General features: G+C 42.4%; 1 protein-coding gene across 2 annotated transcripts; it reads left to right on the forward strand.

The window, feature by feature from the left end:
- Positions 1-1943: 1943 nt before the first annotated feature.
- LOC128835037 (11-beta-hydroxysteroid dehydrogenase type 2-like) lies at positions 1944-19530 on the forward strand. Of its 2 annotated transcripts, none has more exons than XM_054024344.1 (4): positions 1944-2438; positions 13385-13504; positions 14652-14699; positions 17116-19530. In XM_054024344.1, exons 1-3 carry the CDS (start codon positions 2030-2032, stop codon positions 14672-14674), a joined length of 552 nt encoding a protein of 183 aa, XP_053880319.1. In that variant the 5' UTR covers positions 1944-2029; the 3' UTR covers positions 14675-14699; positions 17116-19530. The 2 variants fall into 2 exon arrangements, with proteins under 2 accessions (XP_053880319.1, XP_053880318.1); XM_054024343.1 differs by having other exon boundaries at positions 1945-2438; positions 14593-14699.
- Positions 19531-22650: the final 3120 nt, after the last annotated feature.

Below are 22650 nucleotides of genomic sequence, written 5' to 3' on the forward strand. Positions count from 1 at the left end.
TTTTCAGTAGGAATGCAAACTAAGCAGGACACTTACAATATCCCATGCCCTGAAGGTGAGTGGCTCGAAGGCCCCACCCCGATGTCACGTCCATGCCACAAGAAAACTGGACAAGCAGGGTAAGAACATCCAATTAGATAAACATGAGATGCACACAGAAGAATGCCCCAATAGTGATGTCTATGGAAGCCACCTGTCTGTGTTGTTTGCTACTCCCAGGTTTCCCAGCATTTATGGCTCTGCTTGTTTGGATTTGACAGGGATGTGACTTTCCAGGCTCCCACCTCCTATATACACAGTCATTCTTGGCAAATGCACCTAACGTGCCACGGCCTGCCTTGCCGTGAAGCCTTCAGCAACATTTCCCTGGGACCATCCCTATGCATTCTTGCAGGAAGGGGAGAGGAAAGGCCTAAAAGTCAATATATGCTCGTAGGTCTGTCCACTCTCTGCTGGTCTCTAATAAACAACAGCACGGGGACAAAGGAATCCTCCTAAATTTGCCTTTGAAGATTTTTTTTTTTTAAATCAGGGACATGTTTAAAAAGTGATTATTCAGAAACTGGGAAATCTGAGTTAGGAGCATAGGAACTGTCTTCTTGGATCAGAGCAGTGACCCATCTAGCCCATAGCCTGTCTTCAATACTGGCCAGCACCAGCTGCTTCAGAGGAAGGGGTAACAAACCCTGCAGTAGGCAGTTATGGGAAAACCGGTCTGTAGGAAAAGTTGCCTCCTGATCCCTACAAAGATTGGGATGCCCTGAAACATGAGAGTTTCTATCCATTCCAGAATTCATTAATTAAAAAAAATATGTTTACTGTCACAATGCTGGATAGTCTTGTTGTTCAGATAAATGTCTGGCCATTTTTCGAATTTTGGTAAGTGCCTGGCCTCAGATGTGGCAATGAGTGCCACAGACTAATTATACACAGCCTGAAAAAGTATTTCTTTTAATTGGTTTTAAATAAATATTGACTCCCTGTCAATGTCAGTGGATGGCCCCTTGTTAATGTACTATGAGTAGTGCAGGGCAGAGCCCAACCTACCTTCCCTATACCAGTTGTTAGGGTTATAACTTTCTCATGTCCCCACTTACTCATCTCATCTCTAAGGTAAATTAGCCACTACCAAAATTTTCAAGTTTGGAAAGTCCTCGCAAATAGGATGCAAAATGTTCTCCACACAGGATATTTTACAACTAAAACAAAATTGGTTGCATATGGTCAAAATTTCACTATTGTTCTCTTGGGTTTTAGCCAGATTTACTGCAGCACGGAGAGTGGTAGATTTAAGCGTACCAATAAGATACCGGGACTATTGCGGATGGCTACTAAGAAAGTACAAAATTTTGTTCAAAGGATTTTCCTACACTTTTAGCTTGGTACTTGACCTTTGTGAATATAGTACAACCTCAGTTATGTGAATAATATTAATAAGTACACATAACTTAAGTTTCCAATCATCTGGAAATTTCATAATTGTTAAATAAGGAGGACATGACCCAATTTATGCATAACAAGGAAATTGAAAGCCGAGGTTTGCATTATGTGTACTCTGCATCAGATCTCAACCTAGATACCTATGTGGGTGTCCAAGAGGAAAATACCACAATCTTTTGCAGCTCTTATAATTCTGCCTGAGCCTTCCACAAATTTCTCTCTGACACAGTATTTCAGAAAAAGTTATTATTTAAAAACAAACAAGATCTATCACTGGCCCTGGTGGAGACTTGTTTGTAATTCCCCTGTGAACAGAATTCTTAGATTTCAACCTGGTAGACCACGAAATGTATAATGTAGCCATGTCAACTATCATGAGTCACTCAGCCGTCTGCTGAAATGTATACGGTTTGGAAATCATACTTCTTGTTCTATCCAGGACGATGATTCATCCTTGTAGTGAAGCTGTGACTTGCCTCTGCATGTTTTGCAATGCTGGCTGGCTTCATAACAGCGTAACTGCATGCTGTGACTCCTACCAGATTTCTCAGCAAACATCCGAGCGAGGAGCAGGCTAATTCTTTAAACGATGGCATTCGCTTTTAGACAATTCTTCCTGGTAGCTGCAGATTTAATGCTTGCCTTGGCCCTTTCCTGCTTCCTTTATGCTTTCGTGTGCATCTGCACTGCATTCCTCACCTGCTTTGTGATCGTTTTCTCCTTGGGGATTGTGAAGAAAATGGAGAGAAATATTGACATAAAAGGGAGAGCCGTTGTGATTCTAGTGTCCAACAGCTCCATCGGACGGACGTTTGCCAGGAACCTGGACGAGGCAGGTTTCACAGTGTCTGCTGCGTGCAGGCCACCTGAAAGAAACTGGGCAAAGGTTCTGAAGGAGGAGTATTCTCCAGACATGAAGCTGGCACAACTCCCTATAACTGAGGACGAGTATAAGATGACAATGAAAACCTTGATAGAAAAGCACTTATCTCTGAAAGGTAATATTTAGGGCAAGACTGTGGCTTATAGCAATATTAGAAATGACCCCAAAGAGCACATGTGTGTGTGAGGGCCCTAGGTTACTAACAAACTAGGAAGGCAACCATACTGTAAGCATAGATCTCTAGGTATATTTGTTGTTTTGCATTTTGTTCTGCTTAGACAAGGAAAAGAGACTAGTCAGTTTCACTGCTAGTTTGCATGCACTAAAGGGCAAATCCCGCCCTAGCGCTTGTGGAGGTAGGGTGACCAGACAGCAAATGTGAAAAATCGGGACAGGGGGTGGGAGGTAATAGGAGCCTATATAAGAAAAAGATCCAAAAATCGGGACTGTCCCTATAAAATCGGGACATCTGGTCACCCTATATGGAGGGTCCCCTAGCAGCAGGATTGATAACAGTTCCACTGCACCAGGTGTGAGCAGCCCAAGGAATTAAAGGGATTGAGCCATTTGCTGTGCAGATTCTCTGCTCCTGCATTCCGTGGCAGAGGTGCATGTGGGCATAGAGGGCTGGGGTCACCTCTGCAGAGGTAAGGTTGACAGGCTGGGAGAAAGAGCAAGAGATTCAAGAGGTTGGGTCAGTGCCCTAGGCAAAGACAACGTGCCTGGCTTTTGTTACACAGATCCAGAACGTGGGAGTGGGGTGGGGGAGGGGGCCATGTTAGATCCTCAGGCAAAAGCATTGCTGGCTACAAGATTGCAGTGGGCTAACACCTGCAGGTGGCTAAAAGATTGCAGCACTTTGCTTTCTGATCTGGACCTCACCACAATTATCCATGGCTGGGTTGTCGCCAGATTAGATGACATGGGGGCTAAACTTGAAGACAATTCATAAGCGTCACCTGGGACTGTCAGAGGCGGGCAGCCTGTTGAGGTGTGTTTCTCTCCGAGAACACACAACACCTGTGCCAGTGTGTTTCTGGATGCAATTTTAAAAAGTCCCAGTAGTGAACTACAAGGTGCTAAAGAGTTGGGGCCCTGCTATGCCAACATCCAGAGGCAGATTAAGGTTTCATGGGGCCCTGGGCCAGAGCAAGCAGGGGGTCCCTCCCCATGCTTTCCGCCTGCAATTCTGCCCCCAGGCTACCCCTTATCCCCCATGGCCCTGCCCCTGTCCCAACCGTGCTCCGGCCCCATTCCGCTCCCCCCACAGCCTGCAACCCATTTTCTCCTTCCTACCCTCCTGCCACAATACCGGAGAAGCTCTGTCCCTCCGCCATGGCCCTGGGGTCACAGCGGAGAGTGAGAGTTCCTCCAGTCCCAGAGCTGCAGCCAGGGTCTGGACACTGGGGCTTCCCCCACCCCGCCTGGCACTTCTGCTGGGGAGCAGGGTCAGGGTGCAGGGGCTTCCCCCGCCCCAGCTACCTGGTGCTGTTACCTGGGTTGGGGCACGGGGAGGGGGTATTTTTCTGGGGCCCCTCAATTGGCTGGGGCCCCTGGGCACAGGCCCTTTCGGCCAGTGGCTAATCTGCTGCTGGCAACACGGTCTCTCTCATTGTTACTGTAAGAGTTAAGAACAGCAAAAGTGTTTGGTTTAAATCTGAGGGGGCTGGCAGTCAGATTTGGAGCAAGGGCTAATCAGCTCTGGAACTCTCTTCAGTGGCTGGTTGGCAGAGCCCGATAGTGCAAGGTTTCGTCATGCTCTCAGCTCTGTCTAGCCAGGAGGGGTGTTTAATGAAAGAGGGAGAATTTTAGGTTTATGTTTAAGGGGAAGGATCCAGTCTAATACAGGCACTGGGCCTGTTGAATTTGAATGTATCTTTGTAAGGGGTTGTACATGTGGCTAGTGGTTTAGGTAGCTGCCTCATTAGAAATCAAAATACACAAATAACATTCAAAAATATCTAGGGTTATAATAGTTGATACTAACAACACGGGGAACAAATATTTAATAACAGGCTCTTCAGTCTATCAGAGAAAGGGCTAACATAATCCAATGACTGGAATTTGAAGCTAGACAAAGTCAGATGTAACGTAAACCTGGACGGAATTGTTGGGTATTTTATGAAATTAACCAGATGCCTTGGTCACGTTGCAATTGGAGCAAGAGTCCTCATGGGTTTATAAACTCTACCAGAATCCCTGCAAGCATTATGATCTCCAACAGTGTTGCTGTGGGTCCAGTATTCTTTGCTAGAGTCTGTAAATATTTTGGGACAAATCCTCAATGACATTAGTGAGCAGTTGCTTGTACCAGTAGTCCTATTGACAGCAGTGTGTGTATAGTATGACTATTTACCATCATCTCCAGATGAGGAGAATGCCTCATGTAAGGGAGCCATTTTGTCTAGGGAGGAGGAGAAGATACAATCTATCTACATGGCTAATAGATTTCTTCATGTCTTAAGAAAAAAGAACGAGGAGTCCTTGTGGCACCTTCGAGATTAACAAATTTACTTGAGCATAAGCTTTCGTGGGCTAAAACCCACTTCATCGGATGCATGCAGTGGAAAATACTGTAGGAAGATATATATACTTAAGAAATTAGTCATGCATTTTTTTTCAGAAGGGTAGCTGGATACATATCTTAAGCTGGCGACACTCAATTATCCAGGTGCCTTTCCATACTGGAAAAAAGGCAGACATTACATAGACATCACACAATACATACGAACAGTCAAGAAAGTGGGGAAGTTCTATGGCCTGTGTTATGCAGGAAGTCAGACTTGATGATCAGAGTGGACCCTTCTGGCCTCAAAATCCATGCATCTATCAAGATTTAATGCTAAGATCATGCAAGGAGCAGTTGTAGTTAAAGATACGCTTGCATATGCCCTGTGTTATCTTTCTGTCATGCATACACGCTCCAGCTCCTTGTGCTGACATGAGTTCCACATTCCTGTATTTCTTTACATGCATTCAGTTTTGCCAGTCGCCAGTGTTCAGAAAAACATGTGTCAGGTGCCCAAAAATTCTGAGACTGGCTTATAAATAATGATTTCTTTTTAAAAAAAGAAAAGGGTCCTTTTTATTTGTCTTCTGGCTTTTTAGCCTTTAGGGTGCACTCGGGTCACCTTTTCAAGTTTTTCTCTGCAACCATGAGAGCTAGAAACTTGTTTCTTTTACAGAGAAAGAGAGAGAGAGAGAGAGAGGGAGTCTCACCAAATCACATGCCTCCAGAAGCTGGGGCTCTAAGAAAAACATCCAGTATTACAAGAGTTGCTGACCCTGTGTATGAATGATCTGGGATCCAGCTGCTAGAGAGAATGCTGTTACTCCTGTTTGTGCTGTTGTCTAGACATATTGCCTGGAACTATTGTCTGTTTTATGACCTTCAATACTGGCTGCAAAGTGAGGCCTTGAGAGTAGCACAGTAAAGCAAGTTAAAACCGAGGAGATTCTTAAAGCTTACTATGGATGTGAAGCAGCCCCTCCCCACTGCAGAAAAGATATAGGCAAAACAAAACACAACTCTTGCCTATTAGCTTGATTAATTCCTATAGTGCTTGTCACCATGTTACCCAGCCATCCTGAACACAGGAGTTAAGGAACAATATATAAAGGGTTAGTCAAATGCTAAATGAAAATCAGTAATTGTTGCATCCTGCCCTAGCTTTTGCCTAGTCCAGCCAGTTCCAGAGGCGGCAGCTCTCTGCTAACATGCATGGAGTTCTCGGATTTCTGACGATCTTAACGGCCAGGGCAGGGTACTGGGTGAAAGATGGTTTCAGATAATCCAATCCCAGACTGTTCAGATTTTAAAGATCATCACCTGAGGCTTGTATGGCACCCGGTGCAGATCTGAGCACAAGTGTCATGCATCCATGCTGGCCCGTGTCGCTCAGAAGCTGGGGACTTGGGCTCTGATCCTGCAGTGAGCTCCCTGTGGGAAGATCCCCATGGAGCCCATTAACTTCAGCAGGGCTTGGTGTGTGTATACACAGCACTCCACAGCATAGAGCTGACTGCAGGATCAGGGCCTTGCATTCCACTTCTGTTGGAGCTTCTGGGGAGACTCCAGGGGGAGCCCCAAGGAGACCACTTTGCAGTGTTTTATACAGAAGATCCCAGCCTTTTCTGTGTTCTAGGATAGCTCGTTTGCTCAGACAGTTCATTCCTTCTCCATTTATTGCTTTCTGTTGTTGCATTTCTTGGACCAGCCTTTTCCCTGGCTGTCCCTAAACATCCTCAGCCTCTTGAGAGGTTCCCTCTTTTCTTTTCTCTTCCATACTCTTTATTCATTCTGCTTTTTCCACATTCTGGGCCAAACACCATCAACGTATTCCGTGTGTCAGTCCTGAGACCCCCATGCAGTTGCACGGGATGGCAGACTGTCCCTTGGGGTTTGATTCACTTTCCTTCAGCCACTGTCAGTCCTATTCTGATTTATTTAATTCGTTTCATTTTCCAATTTCACACTCATTCCCTCTCCTTCGTACAGTTTTTTCCTCTCCTTTTTCTCCTCTCTACTCTATTTCTTCTTCACACCGCTTTCCATATTGCTCATCCAACTTTTTCCCATCACTCACCTAATTGCTACTTTCTACTTCCCCAGTGCCTAAGTCTCTTTCATTCAAAATACCATAGGATTTATAATATTCAACACCTGTAGTGCTTTATGTCTTCTGAATACCTTCAGGACATAGCTGCGGCAAAATATTAGCTCCACTGAAGTTAACAGCAAGACTTCAGTAGGGTAAGGAGTGTATGAATATGGGCCCCCCAAATCATTGACCACCTGTCTCACTCTGCTCATCTAATAAATAGGGATTGGCAATACCTACCTCACAAGGGTATTGTGGACATTAATTGAGTTAACACCTAAATAGTCTGGGGCCCCATTATCTGACAGACCATCTCTCATCCTGTACTCCATCACAGTGGTTAAAAACAATTGGGATGTGCTTACTGTTAGAACCTAAGTGTGAGGACTCCATTGGCCGCATTTGGCTATAAGTGACTTGGCCAAAGCCATATAGTAATTCACTGGAAGAGCTGTCATGAGCCCTGAGGAACTCCTGGCTTCTAGCCCCATGCTCCAGCCACGAGGCCATCCACACCTCTCCAAAAGGACAAGCTGTTCTTGCAATATTAGTTTGTCACTGATACCACACTTTCATCTGCCAGGCTCCCTTTCACCATCCCTTTTCTGATTAGTCACACAATTAAAGGCTGTGGAGTTACTCTCATCATTAAGGATCTGAGGGATGGAGCCTTTACGGTGATTCAATCATGGTAGTCAAGTAATAGACATTATGACTGAATAAGGCAAAAGAAATCCTGTATTAAAGAGCGCTGCATTACTTGCTGAACACAATGGGCTTGCACCTCTGAAAATGAGGCCATTTTCACAAGCAAATGGTGGCACTTGGAGGTGTAAATGCTAATAGCTAGGACTTATAACTTCCTATTTATGCCCTTAGTATAAGTGTACGTACAAACATGATGCATAGATCTTTGAAAATCGGACTCACAATTAAAATATCTCTCTGCCTCATGGGAGTGTTGTGAGCATTGTGTGTGTGGCACTCAGATACAACAGGGACTAGGGCCATATAATAACATAGCTAGAGCAACACTGTACTGTTGCCAGATGATGCGAAGCCATGGAAGGTGATCTGTTTTAGGACAGCATGTGTTCTGGATGGTGCTTTCTATCCAAAGCATTTTTAAAGGCATCTGAGCACGATACACTTTTTGCCATATTTATTTAGGGACTTCTGAAAATCTCACCCTAAGAAGTTTAGGCATCGAACTCCCATGGACTTTTAATGGGAGTGCAGCCCCTAACTCCCTGAGGGGCTCTTGTAACTGCCTCTCTTAAATTTCAAAAATATACTCCACTCAAATAGCCCCCCTTCCTGAGTTCTAAGAGCCCTGGACAGGAGAGTAAACACACAATGCAAAAACAGTTAAAAGCAGCAACAGCAGTGGGCAGAGCCTCCCATCCCCCACAGCACATATTTCCCTGAACAAAAATCACACCTGCAGCTGCTTCAGCCCTCCTCCGATTCCTGCTCAGACAGAGGTGCTCTGCAGCATGTAACGGGAAGGCCGCCCCCCAGCTGAGAATGCTCTGTTGGCGGTCCCATCTTGTATCCTGGGGTCGGAAGTCTGGTTGAAGCATCACCCCCAATGTCTGACACGGCACCATGTAGCTTCACTGTATAAGATGAGACGTGAGAACTACAGCATTGCTTTTTTGGAAGGCTATAGCAAAAGGTACCTTGAACGAAACCTCTGCTAGCGGGCGCTTCCACTCAATGCTCTGTGGGTTTACCGGCCTAAGCATCCATCCTGGCTTCATCCTGTAAAAGGTTGAGTGACCTGTCAGTGCTCAGCACCTCACAGGATCATAGATTTTAAGGCCAGATGGGATATTTGTGATCATCTAGCCTGACCTCCGGCCTGTATTACGCAGGAGAATTTCACCAAGATGTCAAAAGAAAGGAACGGCCAACCCGCTAGGAGGAGATCCGTGAACAAGGAAAATTGCGAAGTGAGCCATAAAAAGTTCTGTTTGTTGTAAAGCACTGCGGATACCTGCAAGCTCAATGCAATAGGAATGTGTGCCCTAGGTGAATACAAGCTAATTAAAGCGGGAAAACTTCTTTTAAATTTAAGAACAGTTTAGATGGAAAATTGTCAACCAGCTCTAAACCGGAAGCATTTTTACATAATTAATGTCATTAATGCATAATAAGAATTGGTGGTTGATGAATACCTCATGACTATTATGGAATTTAATTAAAAAAAACCCAACTTGTGTAGATTTTTTTTTTAAACTACTGTACTGAATTTCTATGTCTAACTAGTAAACTGTTTTTCTGAGACTTATTGTACTGCAAACTCCCACGTAACAAACCCAGACAGCAGAATTATTGAGGCCTTTTCAATAAGACAAGACTGGCATGAACAAATTCCCCTTCAGTATTCTAGTACCTGCAGTATACTGGATTAGGTCTGACCTGCAGACAACTCAATCCCGGGAGCCTCTCTGTTGGAGTGAAATTGTTCCTCTATTTTCCTAGAAAAGTCATGTGAGGAATTGCCTCAGAAGTACAGTATGTGGTATTGCAGTTCTTAAAGATATCAGCCGAGAGCCAGATCTTCAGCTGGTGTAAACTGGCCAAGCTCCATTGACTTCAATAAAGTGATGCCAGTTTATACCAGTTGAAAGGTTGACCCACTGTTTGCGGGAGGAGACAGCTCTTTGTCAAGCTGATGAATGATGTGTACATATGAAGAAAGTTTTGCCTATTAAAAATCATGAGTTTCATCAATGGTAAAGGAAAATGCAAAATGATAAACTTCCTAGATTTTACTCTTGTCTGTAGCTGGCTGGATTATTTTCACTGTGAACGAATTATCCAAAAGGTTGAGCCTTTTTTCTGTTCATGAACAACTCATCCTGTGTGACTGCATTTGGTATTCAGAAATATTCAAAGAATAGTTTGGCCAAATAATTTAAAAGCTAGGAGCTGTTTGAAGCATCTTCATTTTGAGTATTTGATAATCAGTGTGTGAAACTGACCATGTAGGTCACATGGTATTGTTCCTGATCCCTGATTGGATGGAGTAAATTCTTTACCCAGAAGAATTCATAAATAAATAATAGTGATTAACAAATTGTAAATAATGAATTAGCAAGCACACTTGTTCCTGCACAAATATCATGCCCTTCTTCACAGGCACACGTCTATTCAAATGGGAAAAAATTCTCCCCTGTACAGAGAGCCTAGACAAGACATCTGCACCACCAACACTTCATCCCTAAAGACATGCTAACAGATCATTTGGCCCAGAGAGTTTTGGTTTTGCAACCAAAAGGTCCTTCTCTATTAATAGTGCAGTGTTATCGCTAAAAGTCCAACACCGCCAACCATCTTAGAAATGGACGGAAATGTACTTAAATGGCATAATCAAATTAACTGAGATGTAGTTAATGTAGAGCTAAAACGGGGCTCAGGGACTACACCTGCCCCTTTGCCTCACTGCCAATACTTGTGGTTTTGCAATTACATTTAAAATAAAGTTTCTCTTTGCTGTGGTTGTGTGAAAGATTCACACAAAGAACTGGGGAAACTGACTGACTATTGAGTGATAAGAGTGAAACTGACGATTAGAACGGATCGAAAATTGGAAAATTTCCATCTCAATTTCAATTTTGCAAAATCAAATTTTCTGTCAACACCCCCCCACACCTCCAACCCCCAACCAACCAAACATTTATTGAAGATTCTTGACCGCCTCTACTGACTATTCACAGAGTGCTGCTTTAATGCACAACGCAAATAAACTAAAAAACAGAGAAACATTTCCCCCCTTAACCCAGTTTCATTCAGAAACGAGAGATGTCAGGTAATACTTATAACAATAGTGGGTAAAAAAAAAGGCTGCAGACAGAAATATGACTTTTAAATTGATAGCGTCCTTTTCAAAAGTTACAATGATAGTAATAGAAAGTAAAGCCACACAAAGTTAGGATGATGAAGTGACTCAGCTCAGATCACAATATATAAAAGTAGGGAAATTCTGGGTTAAGGCTGTAACCCGGTTCGTAACTCACACCCCTGTCTATCCACTGGGCTATGCTCTAAATAAAATGCATCAGAGGGTTCACTTTCTAGTTACATTTCTCTCTTTTAGCCTTCTCCGAGGCAGCTCCTCCGGAATTTTTATTCGTGAGCCGTAACACCGGAGAGCAGTGCATGTCTGGTTGCATCAGTCATGTTGAGCTACATGATATAAAACAATACAACATGACTGAGATCACAGCCAAGAGGTGGGAGAGGCAGGGGGGGAAAAGATACGTTAAGTCAAAGCTCAGTTTTTCTGAGAAAGAAAAGAAGCAAAACATCAAATGTGCTTGGGCAGAATAATCTGGGGCAAGGGGGAAATCTTCCCATTAACTCCAGGTGGTATGCACAGTGGGCTACATGCATGTTTGGTGTAATAATAATAAATCCTAACTAATACTTTGCTGAAAAGCACAATACCATATATCTCAAAGCACATGACCGCTGAAGGTAAGTATTATTGACCCTATATAAGTAAGATGGTGGATGTATACACCAGCCAGGGAAAGCTAAACTGCAGGTTAGCCCAAAGTCCTGTCCTAAGGGCAACCTCATTGCCACAAAAGGATTCAAAACAAGAGGAAAGCGGCTCCTATCATTTGCTATCAGCCACCACAGGCCTTTACAGCTTTCGACAAACTAGGAGTGACGAGAATACGCTCTTCCTCGGGTACCTTTCCTAGGCCCCTTGCCAGGTCCCCCTAGAAGCATTTTCCACGAGGCCTTATTTCTACTCCTCACTCACTTTCTGAGGGTGAGCCAGGAGAACTCCTTTTATTGTCTCCAGCAGGGAATCATGGGATGACCAGCTGGTTCTTCACCATCATGTGCCCTGTCTGGAGGCTGCAATTCCCAGTAACTCCTGGACTTAAACGGGAAATGCCGCCATAACAGACATACCGGCTGTGCCTGTGCTTAGAGATCAGTGCTTTGTTACAGCCTCAAAATCAACCAGGAGTCTGGTGGCACCTTAAAGACTAACAAATTTATTTGGGCATAAGCTTTCGTGGGTAAAAAAACCCACTTCTTCAGATGCCTGGAGTAAAAATGACAGATGCAGGCATTGTTATACTGACACACGAAGAGAAGGGAGTTACCTTATAGGGCCAATTCAATCAGGGTAGAGGTGGTCCACTCCCAATCACTGATGAGGAGGTGCCACCGGACTCCTTGTTGATTTTGTGGATACAGACTAACACGGCTACCCCTCTGATACTTGTTACATCCTGTTTCACAGACAGAAAAACAGAAATACAAAGAGCTTCAATGACATCGCCAGTCAATGGGTACGTCGACACAGCAGCAGGAAGATGGGATTCCCAGCTAGAGTAGACGTACATGCTAGCTGCTCTTCAGCTAAAAATACTACTGTGGCCGCAGTGACACGGACTAACCACCCAAATACATACCCAAGGTAGCAGGTGGGATTGTCCTTGGGTGGCTAGCCCAAGCCACGTCCTGCCATGGTCACACTGCTATATTTAGTGCACTAGTTTGAGCAGAACTACCTCATATATGTCTGCCTGCACTGGGAATTACACCTCCCAGCTGCTGTGTAGACGTACCCAAGAGGACTCAGTTACTGAGTCCCATGCTTGTGCTTTGTGGAGTTTCAGCCATTTAAACCAGGACTGAATTTGTCTCAGTATGTTGTGTAGATATGGCTTATATATCATTACATGGGAAAAAGCAACTTCTTAACTAGGAGGGTTACAGGGGGAAAAACCCCTGATGATTTTTGAAAAATGCCATTTCCATTTGGATGAAATTTTATTTGAGTGGAAATTTTCTGACTTTCTCTAGGCCTAAGTTAAATATTTGATAATATTGTTGGATGAACTCATAAGATCCGTTTGATCTTCTATCAGCAATTTGACATCACTTCTCTGGACTGGCCCACACTGGAGTATAATGGACTGCTCACGATTTGTATTTATTTTTTCACAGTTTATTTTATGAAACATTGGAAAATATTTTGCATAAGCTGGTTGAAGCTTTTTGAATTTAAAATTTTTTCACACAAATTATTTGAAGATTTTCATCATTTTTTTATTTCCCTTTTTGGCTACAGCTCGTAATAGTAAAGATTTGAAATGTTGATGAAATATTTTCACTAAAAGTTTCTACATTGTCTTGCAATACTTTTTCATCATCTTTTAGTCAGCTCTAATATGAAGTATGTAATGCTAGAACTTTTGGAGAATCCGGTTTCCAGCTTGGATCCGTGTCTAATTGTGCGTCAGAATGGTTAAGTGTTATATAGCTCAGATTTGCCTCATTTTTTGTCTAAATGCAGCTGCTACTTGCAATATTTATTTTTAAACAGAGTATATGTCACCTTTATTTGTGTACAGAGCAACACTATGAAATAACAGGAAAACGAATTTTAAAAGTTAACACAGCTCATCTCATGTCAATTTGACAGGCATGTACGGGCTGATGAAGAATCCTTCAGTCCTGATGTGGGAAGAACAGAAGCCAGACACAACCAGATTCTCTGAAGGAAAAACTTCTTATAAATGGAAGGATGTTTGCATAACTCCGGGTAGGATAAGCTTTAGCCAGTCAAGCACATCTGAATATGTTGCTCCTCTTAGTCCCTCTCTAGACTTGGGGGGGAAAAGTATTGAAAAAAAAATGTGTCCGCCTATTTGTTTTAATGAAGACGGTTTTTAAACATCGCTTAGCACCTCCGATGACAGGGTTCAGTATCTTTAAAAATGTGGTAGCTGCTCCTGGTCAACTTTAGACACCACCCCTCACTATGGTTGACCAGAACTAGCTTTGAAAACATATTTAAAATCCCCCATTTGAAAACATACACGTGCTTTTCTAATCTAGGCAGGGCCTTACAGTAATTAGAATTTGGCAAATAATTGAGTTTGTTGTTCAATGGCCATACTGGGGGAGAGGGGGGAGAAATTGATTCAGCTGGAATGAAATGTTTCATTTAATTCTTGGGTTCCCCCCTCCCCTTTTAAGTTAATTCTTGCTAAATTTCAAAACAAAAAGTGGTAACATTTTGTTTTGAAAATATTTTTTTAAAATCACTTTTTTGGCTTTTTTTTTCCCCTGGTGTTCCCCCCACAGTCAAAATTCTTCTCTGAATTTGACCCAAATTTATGAACAAGTTTGGTCAACCTGACGCTTTGTTTTTCAGCAAATAAACTATTCACTGAAAAAATTTCACCCAGCTCTAGTTTGTTATGTGAGTAAATCATCTAGGGCCCAATCCTCTGAGATGCTGAGTACCTTTGGTTCCCACTGCTGTCATGGTTGTTGACATTTAACCCAATGGGGGTGAAGCACAAGGCACAGAAATTCTCGACAGTCTCAGTATCTTAAAGGATGTGGCCTTTATCTGGGGAAGAGTTTTCCTCATGTTTTGTTTTTCATATAGTGGACTAAATAAAAAAATGGTAACACTGTAAGGACTTATCTAGACTAATACTTAGTTTGCAGCAAGCTGAGGTGCAGAACTACCCTGCACTTGTCTGCCGTGCGCTAAGGGTAAGTCCACATCTGAACTGGGAGGTGGGATTCCAAGCTCACCTCGATGTACCTCTGCTAAGTCTGCCTGAGCTAGTGTCTAAAAATAGCAGCATGTCCGCAGTTGCATTCTTCTCTTTGCAGCCTTCCTCATGGCACTTCTCTTTCTCCCTGTGAACTATGCGGTGACTTTTGCAAAGAAGAAAAGCCAGCGGTTACTTACTAGCCTGCTGAAATCCAAAAACTGACAGGTGAGACATCATCTTCATCTCAGATACACCCAGCCTGGCAGAGCTAGGTAGGCTCCACTCATGTCACACTCCTGAGCAGACGCTGCCCCAAACTCCAAAAATCAGGGGAGTCATCCCAAAATCTGGGAACTTCAGACCCGAGGCTATTTTCAGCCCTTTTAAAACAGGGGCTGTTTGCAAAATTCAGACCTGGCTTTGGTTTTTGATGTCCAGTGCCCCCAAGAGCTGATGGTGTTCCGACTCAGAGTTTTGGTTTGGGCTAATCTCTAGTCTGGGGACATGAGACTGCAAAGTATGATTGAAATTCTTCCTATCCTGTCCGGTATCTGTCCTTGCTTTGGAAATTCCTTCCTGAAAATTCACTGGGTCTGATTCTGATCTTTCTTACACCAATATGAATGAGACGAAACTTCCCTGGCTTCACTAGGTGTACATTTACAATGTTTTAACCTTGTTGGTCCTAGGCTATTAGAGAGACAAGGTGGGTGAGGTAATATTTTCTATTAGACCAATTTCTTTGGTGAAAGAAACAAGCTTTTGAGGCCTGAGGGGTCAGATATGGAGTGATCACTTTGTGAAAACTGTTCACCCATCCATGATATGGTATTTTTGTCTTTTATCATTTTCTGTGTGAGTTCATTCGAGAGCATAATGATTGTCTTGTTTTACCCACATAGTTGTTACTGGAGCATTTAGTGCGCTAGACAAGGTACACTGCATTTTGTGATAGGCATGTGTAAGACACAGGGAGCTTGAAAGATGTGTTGTGGTGGGGGTGGGGTATTGATCATCATAGCAGGGCACATATGTCTCAGTCCTCATCCTCAAAGGAAACCCACAGAACACCTTCAAAAGATGATAACTTTGCTAGACACTAAAAATCATGGACATAGAAGAGACACTGTTTTAATGAGCCATAAATCCAATCTGTAATCCACTAACCCTTCTTTGTCCTATGACTGCAGAGATGTTAACTGCCTAGTTCACCTTGAATGGTCTCTTGCAACATGTGTTAACTCCTTACGCTAAACAATCTGTTCCACCTTGTATTTAGCTGGCACCCTCTGAGTACATTTCCCAGATCCAAAGAAGAGCTCTGTGTAAGGGTGAAATCTTGTCTTTCTCACCAACAGAATTTGGTCCAATGAAAGATATTACCTCACCCATCTCACTAGATGTATGCCAATATTAACCTTTTCCTGCAAAGCCCATGTGCTTTAACCTATGTCACATCACATGATGTCACTTACTTTTATGCTACCAAAAAACCTCCAAGGCAGAACCTTCCTCTGAGCCTCCCATTGGGTTCTGGGTTGCATGCTTATTCAAGGCTCAATTCTGCTCCTGCAAGCACTTCCACTGAAATCCGTGGGACAACTTAGGAGGGAAGAAACCAGTCAGCACTGGTGGGAGAGTCAGGGCTTTAGACTGTAAACTACGTGGGGTGAGAACAATGGGCCAGATCCTGTGGAATTCTTCAGTCAATGGAGTTACCGTGGATTTGGATTGGCATCAGAGCAGAATTTGTCCAGGCCAATCTCTAATATCGAGACATAATGATGTGCAAGATGCCTCAAACTCGGGACCTGAACTAGCCACCTGTTCGTTTCCACAGTGAATTTAAGGTGTTTGTTCTGAACTATAAACCCCTAAATGGCCTGTGACCTGTGTGCATGATGGGCCATCTCTCCCCCACTGCAATGCTAGCACAGCTGCAGGCAGTGGAAGCCCTTAAGACGGAACGGATAGGAAAGAGAGCTGCTGGCAAGGTGCGCTCCATGAGGGTCCCTCAACTTTGGAACTCAATCCCCTGCTTGGTCCAAGGTAGCTAAAGAGCATTGACCTTCAGGGTATACTGCAAAGGCCCATTTACTTACCCATGCTTTTGGGGAAGGAGGAGTAGGGTAGAGACTGCCTTTGTACATGAGGTGGGTCATGTTTGGGTTTCTTCTCACTACTGATTGGCTTTTTTATTGGTTAAAGGCAAGAAGAGGCTCCTAGTTTAGTATGTATGAGCATACTTCTTCTGGGTGGTAAAAGCACCGCAGAAGTATTCAGGTAATCCCATTGATTTCAGTGAGAGTTAGGCATCTAAATACCTTTGAGGCTCTGGGCCCTAGAGCCTGATCAAAAGCCCAGTAAAGTCTTTGTATTGACTTCAATGGATTAGACCTCAGAGCTTGGCACAGATGCTTTTTGAAAGCAATATTAGAAATGGAAATAAATCCATATCGACTTCTCTCTCATTTGGTCTGCACATGCTCACCAGTGGCTATGCAATAGTAGTGATGATGTGATATGGACAGGAAAACAGTTCAGTTGGAACGGAATAATTTGCATGAAATCAGAGTGAATGGAATTGTTCAGTGCTGAAGAAAGAGATTAACGCCCCCCCCACCCAATACATTTATTTCAGCATGGAAGGAAACTTGTGGAATGACTCAACGGGTTAATAATGCCACAGTGAAAAGGAGCTGCAGGGAGGAATAGCTTAGAACAGGACTGACTGATTCCTGACTTGCAAGAATCAAGTGCTGAATGGTGTCTTCAAACTTAGTCATAAGTCAATGAGAAAACATTGTGAATTAGATCTGGATAGAAGACTATTCCCCTAATTGTATTGCGGGTCTGCATCCAAATCACATTTGTAACCAAGAACATGGTTAATGTTGAAATTTTACTGGGATAAATGATCTAAGATGGAAGGAAATAATGAAAAACTCTCCTGAAAGACTGCTGAATGTTAAGCTTTTGACATACGTTGTGCTATGACTTGGCTTAATTGATGGACAAACTGTTGGTCTTTCATCTTTCAAATTGCAACTCAGAATTATCATTACACATGTGAAATGTAGTCCAGTCCCGGCCCACGGAAAAGAACTGCAGTTAAATGTCAAACTGAGCCCAAACTAACCATTTGAACTCAACCATATAAAAAAAATTTTGTTTTGATGAAAGCTGTTGAAATGAAATGTTCTTACATTTCTGAATTGAAAGTTTTGGTTTCTAGCCAAAAATGTTTGGTCTTCAGTTTTTCACCAAGAAGTCAAAATTTTCTGCGGTAAGCAGACACTTTTGGTTTTTTAATTCATTTAGTCAAACACCCGATTTGCAGTTGAAAAACAGTTTCAATGGAACATTTTTAATCAGCTCTGGTGAGCAATAACATTTTGTCCAGAAATTCCTTGTGCAGTTTCAGATGGATAATGTATTCTTTATTTTCCCCGCTAAACTGTTGTGTATCATTGATGTGGGCTTTTAAATAGCTGCTGTTTCACGCATGGTTAAATGATTCCTATTTGTATTCACAGTGGTATGTATAGCCTGATTGTACAGTCCTTATTTGGACAAAACACCTGTTGGCGTCAATGGAAATTTTATTTGCTTAAAGATACGATGATAGGCTACAATTTGTTTATAATGCTTTATGATCCTTTGGGATAAAAGGAACGATACATTTATAAAGTTATGGCTTTAAGGCAATGCTTTTGTGAAACCCAATTATGATATACCTGCCCTTAAAATATTTTAATACAAATTAGCTACATCAAAGTAATGCAGAAGTTATATGTTGATATTTTCAAAGCTGTCTAGGGGATTTGAACGCCAAACTCCCTTCAGTTTTAGTAGGAGTCAGCCACCTAAATTCTTTAAGCAGTCTTGAAAATCTCAGTCATAATGTACAACAACACTGACATAATTCACTGTTAAAGCTACCACCTTTGCACTCTTATTATCATCATATGTCCCCATTTAAAAGCCAAAAGGCAACCTAATTTTGCCAGACCAAAACAGATACACAAAAAGCAGAGCTGGTCAAAATTATTAATTCTTTTATTTTTTAAAGAGTTCTTTTTTCTGAAGCAAATGTTTTTCCTTTCCCCATCCCCACCAAAAAATAGAAAAATGGAAAAGGAGAGAAAAAACCTAAAAAATGAAAAACAAAAACACAACTTCATTTTAGGTTTCAAAATTAATATATTTTCATGTTTTCAATATTTTTTTTTTTTGGCAGAACACTGACAAAATTCAAGAGTTTTGAGAACATTTTCTGGAAAACAATTCCACCCCCCGCCCCCCCATCACCCCCAAACATACCATTTTCCAGCCAGCTCTAATGAAAATGCAGCTGGGCTACAAATGTTCCCATGGCAACTAAACCCTCAAATTCAAGAAGTGACAATGGAAATGACAGCTGAGCACTAAAGCCCTGAACCTTCTCCCATTTAACTCAATGGCAAAATGCCCATTAATTTCACACATGCAGGACCAAGCTGTAAATACACCTGCCTTTCCTGGGTAACCCTCTCAGAACATTTCCCAGCCAAAAAGGTTTTTTTTACATTACATGAGCACTGACATTCTTTCCATTTTCAAAAATATCATCATGGCAAATGTTAAAACCAATCACATTCGTTGCCAGCTGCCTTTCTGAGCAAAGCCACAGTCCCTAGATGCCAACTCTAGCAATGCAGTCCAAAAACACAGTACAAGACCAATATCAGTACAATTCTACTGGGAGTGGTAGAATACCTTGCTGTATTTTCAGGCCTGGTGCTGCAGACTTCCCTCACACGACTAGTGTTTACTCACATGAGTAGTCATACTGAAGCCAAATCCAACTGAGTACGGGCTACGCACCTGCATAATGATCTGCGGGGCTGGAGTTTAAGATAAGAAGGTCTTTGGGGGCGGGAATACCATTTTATCTGCTCATATCACTGCTAAAAGCACTGTAATGCAATGCAAATAATAAATAGCCATTATGGTGGTGTGATTTTATTTTATTGTTGCTAACTTGATCAATAAAAACATTGAATATGCCCTCTTATCTGACCCACATGCTTGAGTTTCTTTTATATGTAACTTCAGAAAAATACAGAATGTATCCACGTGTTTGAATGTCCTTGTAGCTCAGTTATCAGTATACTAACCTATGGGCCAGGAAAGTGTGGGTTCAAATCCCATTCCCTGGCTCACACACAATACAGCATAATAATAATTCCAGCTGTTAGAGGTACCATGCGTCATACTACATGTTGAGCTGAGCTCCTCTTCAAGTTTGTCTTTTCCAATGCTGGTATTCCTCCCTTTTCATTCAGAAGGGTTTGAGCTTGAGCCGTATCTTTCGGGTCAGTCTGGTCCCAGCTGGGAGCATGGCTCTCAGAGTTAGGATTTCATGTGTAGAACTCTGCCCCTAAGAGTGCCCATCTTGGATCAGCTACTATTCATTTAAAGTCCCCTGTTTCCATCTGCCATTCTGCATGGCTAGAGTGGCAGTGTTTGACACAGGGAGAGTCTGCTGTTAGGTCGTCGTGTCTGGTTAATGACCATTATCCCACTCATACGTTGCTGAGTAGTACCTTACTACACGAGTAATCTTATTGGGTTAAGCAAGACTAGTTATAGAGTAAGGTGCCACTCAGGGAGAGTAATGGTGTCAGAACCTGGCCTTAAATAATCAATTTGTTTTACATAACTCCATTTGGGACCTGGGCACAGATTCTTTAAATAAATAATTTTAAAAAATATATAATCCCCCCCAAAATCCCTATATACTTCCCCCCAAAAAATATATACTCCCCCCAAAATCCCTATATACTTCCCCCCAAAAATATATATACTTCCCCCCCCCAAATCCCTATATACTTCCCCCCAAATCCCTATATACTTCCCCCCCCCAAAATATATACTTCCCCTCCAAATCCCTAGGGACCTCTGAGTTCTTCTTCAACAAAGCAGTTTCCTTGTCCCCTCATTCTCTGCCCCTTTCCCGACCTACTTACTTCATACTTACAATTTTCTCCTCTCCTCTAGCTGTGCTCCATAAACTTTGAAACAGACCTGCACTTAGCATTGAATTGGGCTTCCAGGTAATGGATCAGATTCTCAACTAGAGTAAATGAGTGTAGCTTAGCTGACTTCAGTGGTTAGCTTTGCAGGATACACAAAAAGGTGACTAAACAGACAAAGGAAGGAGGACAGGATAACAATGGGGATAGGTGTGATTGCACAACTTAGTTATCGCAGTGCTGACAGTAGTTACTTTTGACAGAGTAGGTCATGCTGGTGTGAGTGGCACTGTGCGTGAAAGACAGCAAAGGATACCATAGAATCTCTATGGATAGACATTCCATGCTTAAATAATAAGAATATAGCACCACGTGACCAGGATGGTGATGGTGATTGTAAAATGCTCCAGGAGATTAGAGAGGCTATAAAAATAGAAAACTCAATAATAATGGGGGATTTCAACTCTCCCCATTTTGACTGGGTACATGTCACCTCAGGACGGGATGCAGAGATAAAATTTCTAGACACTATAAATGACTGCTTCTTGGTGCAGCTAGCCCTGGAACCCACCAGAGGTCAGGCAGTTCTTGATCTAGTCCTCAGTGGAGCACAGGATCTGGCCCAAGGGGTGAATATAGCTGAACTGCTCAGTATAGCGACCATAATATAATTAAATTTATCCTTGGGGGGAGGGGAATACCTAAGAAGCCCACCACCATAGCATTTAACGTCAGAAAGAGGAACACAAAAATGAGGAAGCGAATTAAATGGAAATTGAAAGGTACAGTCACAAAAGCTGCCAACTGCCTGGAAAATTTTTTAAATACACCAAGCTCAACTTAAATGTATACCCCAAATTAAAAAACATAGTAAGAGGACCAAAAGAGTGCCACCATAGCTAAATAACAAAGTAAAAGAGGCAGCTAGAGGCAAAAAGGGCATCCTTTAAATATTAGAAGTTAAATCCTACTGAGGAAAACAGAAAGGCGCATAGGTGCCGACACTGCAGATGCTCCGGGGCTCAAACATCCACAGAAAAAATAGGGGGTGTTCAGCACCCATGAGCCATAGTGGTTCTGGGCTCCTGTTGAGTTTCATACCTGAGGTCTGCTCACAGCCCAGGTCCCAGAGGCAGTGTGGAATGTGAACAGTTCTGTGCTGCTCCAAGCTTCTGCCCTTTTGGCAGGGGGTCTGTTTTTAAACAGAGGCCGAATGATTAAGATAACAAAAGGCTTGTCATTAAATTAAATTAAGGATCCTTAGATGGTCCTGAAAGCATTGCCAGGCACTCCAGTTAAAGATAGGAAACAAGGGGTAGGAATAAATAGTGCCCTTTTCAGAATGGAGAGAGGTAAATAGCGGGGTCCCCCAGGGGCCTGTGCTGGGATCAGTGCTGTTCAACATATTCATAAATGATCTGGAAAAGAGGGTAAACAGTGAGGTGGCAACATTTGCAGATGATGCAAAATTTCTCAGGACAGTTAAGTACAAAGCTGACTGCAAAGTGATCTCACAAAACTGGCAACAAAATGGCAGATGAAATTCAATGTTAAACGCAAAGTAATGCACATGGTAAAATATAATCCCAACTATACATACAAAATGATGGGATCTAAATTAGCTGTTACCTGTCAAGAAAGTGATCTTGGGGTCATTTGAAGTACTCTGGAAGCATAGTTTTAAGAATCCTTCTCATTGTGCCTGTATCATCCTGAACTGCGGAACACTCTCCAGCTTCAGAAGACTTAAAAATTATCTCCAGTCATCAATGGGACAGATGCAACTGAATAACGTAGTTGTCCTTAACGTGCATCAAGACCATACCAGGGAACCAGATGTAAATAAGATTGCTGACAGCTTCATCCAGAAAGCTACAGTGAGACCTAATGTCTTTAAACGGGGACTTTAGTGAAGACAGCTTGTAGGTGTTTGCAATGAGTTTCATATACTGTAATTAATGATAATGTAATTATGTAGTTCTTAAGAATTTAATTATTAAAGTAGTGAAGCATAAACTCTGGCAAGACAAGTGTAAAAGTGCAGTTAGGCAGGCCAAGAAAGAATTTGAAGAGCAACTAGCCAAAGATTCAAAAACTAACAGCAAAAAAAAAAAAAATTTAAGTACATCAGAAGCAGAAAGCTTGCCAAACAATCAGTG

The sequence above is a fragment of the Malaclemys terrapin genome, chromosome 3 (assembly GCF_027887155.1).
Source record: "Malaclemys terrapin pileata isolate rMalTer1 chromosome 3, rMalTer1.hap1, whole genome shotgun sequence".
Taxonomy (NCBI): Eukaryota; Metazoa; Chordata; order Testudines; family Emydidae; genus Malaclemys; species Malaclemys terrapin.

Bases quoted from the DNA above. Each gene is read 5' to 3' on its own strand.
- LOC128835037 (XM_054024343.1), top strand. From the start codon at position 2,030: ATGGCATTCGCTTTTAGACAATTCTTCCTGGTAGCTGCAGATTTAATG. The intron at 2,439-13,384 runs GTAATATTTAGG...TCAATTTGACAG, and splicing joins AAAGCACTTATCTCTGAAAG to GCATGTACGGGCTGATGAAG. The intron at 13,505-14,592 runs GTAGGATAAGCT...TTCTCTTTGCAG, and splicing joins GGATGTTTGCATAACTCCGG to CCTTCCTCATGGCACTTCTC.